General features: G+C 38.7%; 1 protein-coding gene across 1 annotated transcript in view; it reads right to left on the bottom strand.

The window, feature by feature from the left end:
- Nucleotides 1–5,495: 5,495 nt before the first annotated feature.
- Nucleotides 5,496–6,481, bottom strand: part of LOC101861115 (centrosomal protein of 290 kDa) — a gene marked incomplete in the record, with an annotated part of 63,803 nt that continues 62,817 nt past the window's right edge. The window contains 2 exon segments of the mRNA XM_005095958.3: nucleotides 5,496–5,866; nucleotides 6,182–6,307. Coding sequence (XP_005096015.2) covers nucleotides 5,702–5,866; nucleotides 6,182–6,307 — 291 coding nt within the window.

Here is a 6,481-nt window from a genome sequence, read left to right as displayed (position 1 = left end):
GGGGTCTCTCGTGGCCGAAAGATTACGGTGTTTGCCTCTCATTCAATAGATCCAGGGTTCGAATCCGGATAGCGAAAGAAAAACACTGTTCTTCTTCCAGTTCCAGCTCTCTCTGACTATGCTCTGTCGTCTACTTTCGTCTCCACATTTTGCCCCCCAGCCCCTCCATCCCTTTGCCCTCTTCTCTGGGCTCATAACTCATTCTGCAGCCTTTCTACTTCTACTCCTTGGCCCCTTCTTACTGCTGTCTTACATCCACACCCCTGATCTGATGATAGGTAAGAAGATTTGACACCTAGCCTTCTCGGATAAGGGCAAAAAATCCAGGAGGTCCTGTTTGCAAGTTGCGCACGTTAAACATACCTTGGTGGTCCAAAATCGATAAGAGTAGACTCGGGCCGCCACCCGGGCAAAATTCAAAATTTCTTACCAACTGAAAATGTTAAATGTGTCCTGCGCGCTCATATGACCTAACGCAGTTGCTAGCGTCGTAAAACACTTACTAAAATGTTATTTACAAATTAAAATCTAATCTTGAACACTTGTAATTGTAATGATCTTGTGTTGCAAGTGCCGTAAAACTCTTACTAAACCTAAACCGTCATCTTGTTGGCGTGGTGGAGGTGATTTCTTGTTGAAATAAATCTAGTCACACCATTCTCGGTAAAACTTGCTAAAGTTGTAAAAATCAAATAATAGACCAAATGTGAGGTGCATAATATCTTTTGAACAAAGGGGATAATGCCCCGACTATTCAAAGCACAGTTGATCTCCCTGCTCCAGCGGCCCCCAGTTTAAGACAATGAGTGGCCGTCTTGTACAATTTCGACTGTATAATGTCCACTTTTGAGGAAAAAAGTGGTTGTCTTGGACAGGTTGATGTCTTAGACAGTGTGTAATAAACAAAAACAAAAAAAAAGAAACAAAACCCAAACTGATGAGACACCTATGTTTTTCAGAGTGCACATTTCTCTCCAAAAAATTAAAAAGACAAGTTTATTTTAAATATAAGATTACATTACAACAATTCTCCGTCTCTAATTTATCTATGTCATTGTAATCCCCTGACAATAAATAAGTAGAACATGCTTTGGTTTTAAGAGGAAAACAACTTTTTAATTTTTAAAAGAATTTTATTTTAGATTGGTGGTTTATCGCCCAAATCAACACAATCATATAATCATTAATTTGGTCGCTTTTAAGGACAAGCGGGCTAACCCAGAATTCGGGGGTCTCCAGAAATCTTGACCTACACCAAAAGTGGGCATTGCCCTACCTATAGGAGAAGTTTGGCTTCATTGGTGTGTATATTTGTTTGGTCATCTAGAAAATTCTCCTGGTCTTTTAAAGAAACTGAACAAGGGGCAAAAACTTTACCTTCGATTTTCTCAAAACAGTATTTTTCGGGATAGCCCCCTTGTGCTTAAAAGCGACCAGTTTATGAGGAGGGCTTCCGACCCTGCCTGTCAGGGGCAATCTGTACTGAGAGGGATACAACAACCTAACAGTAAGAGAGACAGAGATACTCGATGAGAAATTCTCCCTTTTCGGTAATGGAACTTGAGTCTCCTGCGCATGATGGCGAAGCGCTTTGTCACTGCATCAAAGTATAATAATTATTATACATGTATAATATTGTTATGTGTATAATCCCCCTACTCTCGGCCGAACTCTCTATTTTATCGAGTATCTCGGATTGTTCTGCTCGGCTGTTGTATCCCTCTTAGCGCGGGTTCGCTCCAACAAGCAGTCTGAATCCGGCCTCCTGAATAATCCAAAATGTGTCGATGGGGGCGCAAAAACACCAACATTTAGTTTAGTTTCAGTAAGTGTTTTATGGCACTTGCAACACAATTAGGTCATATAGAATCTAAGTGCCGAAGATCAAAGATGTAACAAAAGAGTTTGTTTGTTTGTTGGTTTGTTTTACCCGCCGCTTATACCCTTTTGGGTGTCGCGGGAAGAAAGAGACGTCTCTCTGTCGCCAGCCGGAGAGCTTTGGTCAGGGGGATGCCGTTGGTGTTTAATGTTTCCCGAACTCCATCTATCCAGGTCTTTCTCGGTCGCCCTCTAGTCTTGTTGCCATCGAATTTTTGGAGGTAGGCACAATAGAGTATATAAACAAACACAAAAAGAAGGAGGGGAGATAAGGAGGATAGAATGGATGTTCGATAGGAAAGAAAAAGCAAACCACACCAGAACACCCGCCTACATTTGAAAAAAAAATTCGGCCAAATCGAGTAAGCAGTAAGCCAACAAGCCTCCTATGTACCTCCCTCGGATATATTGTCTGGTTTCGATCCGAATTCGCCAGGCCTTTTATCAGAGTGGCCTGCGCATGAGAAGAGAAGCGCAAGTCCTTGTTCCCTTCTCCAGTCTCTGTTGTTCATTCAGGGGGTGCCAGCAGCTAGCAGAAGGGGAAACTCATTAATTCAAGAGGTTGTGTGTGTGTGTGTGTGTGTGTAAGAGAGAGAGAGAGAGAGAGAGAGAAAGAGAGAGAGAGAGAGAGAGAGAGAGAGAGAGAGAGAGAGAGAGAGAGAGGGAGAGAGAAAGAGAGAGAGAGAGAGGGAGAGGGAGAGAAAGAAAGAGAGAGTAAGAGAGAGAGAGTGAGTGCGTGTATGTGCCAGTATCCGGACAATGAAACCCATGGCATCATTCGCCCCGTTGTTGCTTATAGTGTTGACTGAACTTTGCCCAAGGGGGAAAAAAAGCAGATTTAATGCACTTTTGCTGTCTATAAAACTTTTTCAAGAGATGAGAGGATGAGGGCATTGATCTTAGTCCATCCTTTCGGATACACTTATTGCTTTTGTCTGAAGTCCAAACTTTTCAACCAGTTTATAGCTTCAGTCTCAAGTCCAGACTATAAAAAACCTCCAAAATAAGTTGATCTTAATGGTCTGACTCGCGTTTCTTTTTATCAGACTCCAGACCAAAGCAACATGCTGGTTCTCTGCCGGACCCAATCAATACTTATGAAGAAAACACTTAATGCATTGTCAATAATCCAAGAATATAGTCACAAAAAAATGTAAAATAAAAATGATAAGGCCATAGCACTTAAAATTGAAATGTTTATTGAATCAGTCAATAACATCTGCAGTGAACTGGACGGGAACTACTGATAAAATGAATAAATATCACAGAATAGTAGGCTGGAGATAAATGTTACACCACGTTATACCGCAACACTGGGAGCCACAAAGGTTCCCACAGCGACAGCGACTTGGTGGGATATTGGACGGGAGGAGACTGTCCCATAAATAAAGTTCAATGGAGTCTGCTTAAACCGAAATCTATGGGACCACCGGATTTTCTTTGGGTTTAGCTAGGTTTTTAGTATAGGGAAGTAGCTCAAATTAGAGGGGAAAAGGAAGGAATTTTTTATTTTTTATTTCGGTTGACTGCTGTTTTGGACCTTACCATGTTCGATTTAAGCAGACTCCACTGTGGATCATTCTTTTAGTAATCTAAAGAATGAATTTTAAACTTTTATAATGAACAGTAAATTACATAATGAAGAACAGACAGTTATACCAACAGAGACAACTTCTTATATATTTATATACATGCCGTACAAACTTTCCAGTTTCTCAAAAAGTATTCACAGTAATACACAACACACAACACAAACCTGGCTTGCAGTAGCATAGCTGCCAACTTTTCAAAACCAACAAAAACCCCACTCTGCCCATGCGGTGGGTCAAGATGTGCACCCTGGACATGTGACCACCCCTTCAAACACTTCACACACAAACTTTTCTGCATTCATTAAATTCAAGCTATTGAAAGCAGACCTGCAACAATAATGTGAGAAATGTTTAAAGTACAGATCTCTCCTCCTCTTGACTTATGAATTTCTTCTTCATTATTATCAATCCAGTCTTGAAAGGTTTTTCATGATTTTTCTTCAGCATCAGCAAGTCCATGAGGATCAATATTAGAGAACAGAGAATATGTATTTTCCTGCACGAAAACAGACTTCTTTTCTCAGGCCCTCAAAAGCATGTTAAATATGTCTTTTTACGTATTTTTCGGCAGCTATGTAGCAGGTATAATTCAGGGCTACATATGGATATGGATGATGTTGTGCCAAATTCCAAATCAAGTACTCTTGATTCTTGAGCTTTGACTTTTGAAAAGCCCACAAGGCTCAGTCTGATCAGAAATGGACACAAAATAAATTGGATCTGCTCTGTGTTTGTCGAAATGAGTGTAAAAACACTTACAGCTTCGTGCACACCAACTTGAAATTTCAACAATCAGTTACCAGTGTTACATGTCTCTCTAGATGACAAACACACAAAGATATTTATGCCAGCCTGGTGTATACACAAACACAGGTTGTCACTCAGGCACATTATTTATCATACACAGTAGCAAGCAGCATTAGAAAACTGATTTGAGGAATGTACTATTTTACTTTCCTCACACAAATATACTTAGTTATTTTAGAATATGTACATCTCTTTCACTCAGTCGAGCAAATGAGATTTCAATGTGGCAATCTTGGAGCAAAATGGGTATTTTTCCTACAGACTAAAAATACAAATCCATACCCCCCAAAAAAACCAACAAAAAAAAACATTCAAGATTTCTTTTTTAAAGTGAAATCCTCTAAATAAATGAAATCTCGTATGAATTATAATCTATTTCAAGAGGATAAAGAACTAAAATAAGTTCACTATGTCAAGTTTTCATTATTTGCAATTATATAATAATACATTTTAATATACAGTGCGGGACCATCGGATTTTCTTCAGTTTAGCTTTGTTTCCCGCTCAGAGAGGTTGCCCAAATGAAAAGGGAAAAATAATCAAGGATCTTATTTCCTTTCAGCTTACTGCTGTTTTCAGATTAATCCTATTATGTTTAAGCAGACTCCATTGTCAATGACTATCCTGGAAGACACATGAAAGTGGCCCCCTGGGATGAACCCTATGACCATAGACAGCTTTATCTCATTTCCGAGTAAGGCATTTCACACTACCTCTTCTTCTGCTAGTCACGGGACTAAAAAAAGAGGTGAACTGTTTTGGAAAAGGAAGTAGATGTGCCAGGCATTTGTTTTTTTTACAATGGAATGAGTCCAGTATTAACATTTTGCGAACGACTTGAACTAACAAATTTCTTAGATAATTGCCAATTCAAGTGCGTATTAATAGAATCTGGTACAATATATACATATATATATATACATATATATATATATATATATATATATATATATAATGTTACAAAACCTGAGACATCAACTCATGACTTACGGAGGGACGGAATGTAGACAAAAAGAAAATGAAAATATTAACAGTGAGGGGCTTGTCAGTCCAGAGGTTACATGCTTACCACTCAACTGAACTGACAGTTTGGCACTTGAAAGTCTGAAATGAGCAGGCCTTTTAGTTTTTGTAAAAGTTTTAAAGCACTTGCAATACAATAAGGTCATATAAGTGCTGAAGATTAGAAATGTTACAAGAGAGCAACAAACACATAAAAACAGGAGGAGAGATTTAATAAAGACAATAGATATTTGATAGAAAAGAAGGAACAAACCACACCAGAGCACCGGTCAACTAGTCATAGAGCAGGCCTGCCCCGGTTGGCTGCCTCAGTTAAATTCTAAATTAAGTAGATCATTAACATAAAGAGAACAATAACAAATAATAATAACAAACAGATATACAGAGACCATCTAGTAGTGTCAGTCAAAGCCAGGGATGTCTATAGACACTCCAAACTGCCGAGCCACTTGCTTGAGCTTCTCCTCCAACAAAACATTTCTCTGAACGCTCTGCTTGTAGTTGTACTTCAAGTCTTCGATTTCGTCGAAAAATTCAGGACCAAAGTTGCCCAGTTCTTTTTTCAGCTGCAACAAAGAAAAAAAAATAACAATTGTTATAAAATGCAATTTGTCAACAAGCTGTTTAAATGTTCTAGGCCCAAAAAACAAAGCTTTTCAGCAGAGAAAAAAACAACTGTTTCATTCTTTTATTAACAATTGTACCTACAGTATGTATCTTTTCTAGTTTCTTTTCAACCTTCAAAATTGGAATTTTGACAAACTATTTCTTGAGCACATGCAACCGATAACACAGATTAACTTAAGGTAATTTCATTCTTTTAAATTCACTAATTTGGGCTTATTACATTTGCTCTACAGACTTGCAGAAAAAGCACGAACCTTTTCTACTTCTCGTTTGTACTTTTCTTTCTCCAATTCCATTGCTTTCAGGTCCATGCGCACTTCAATGTTTTCTCGGGTGATGCGGTCATAACCACTGGCCTTGCTGACCACGTCTTCCGTCACCTGGGAGAGAAAAAACATTTGTGCAAACAACTTATGAAGACTACAGTGGATAAACCCACAATTTTATTAAAAAAGAATAATATTCCTTTGTTGTGTTCCTTAAAATTCGTACTTCCTTCGTCGCAAATGATCCTATAGATAACCCAGCTAAGTCCTGTGTTGTGTAAAGTCAAA

This window comes from Aplysia californica, unplaced genomic scaffold (genome assembly GCF_000002075.1).
Source record: "Aplysia californica isolate F4 #8 unplaced genomic scaffold, AplCal3.0 scaffold00117, whole genome shotgun sequence".
Classification (NCBI taxonomy): domain Eukaryota; kingdom Metazoa; phylum Mollusca; class Gastropoda; order Aplysiida; family Aplysiidae; genus Aplysia; species Aplysia californica.
Note: the sequence above shows the minus strand (reverse complement) of the source record. Positions and strands in the feature narration are given on the sequence as shown.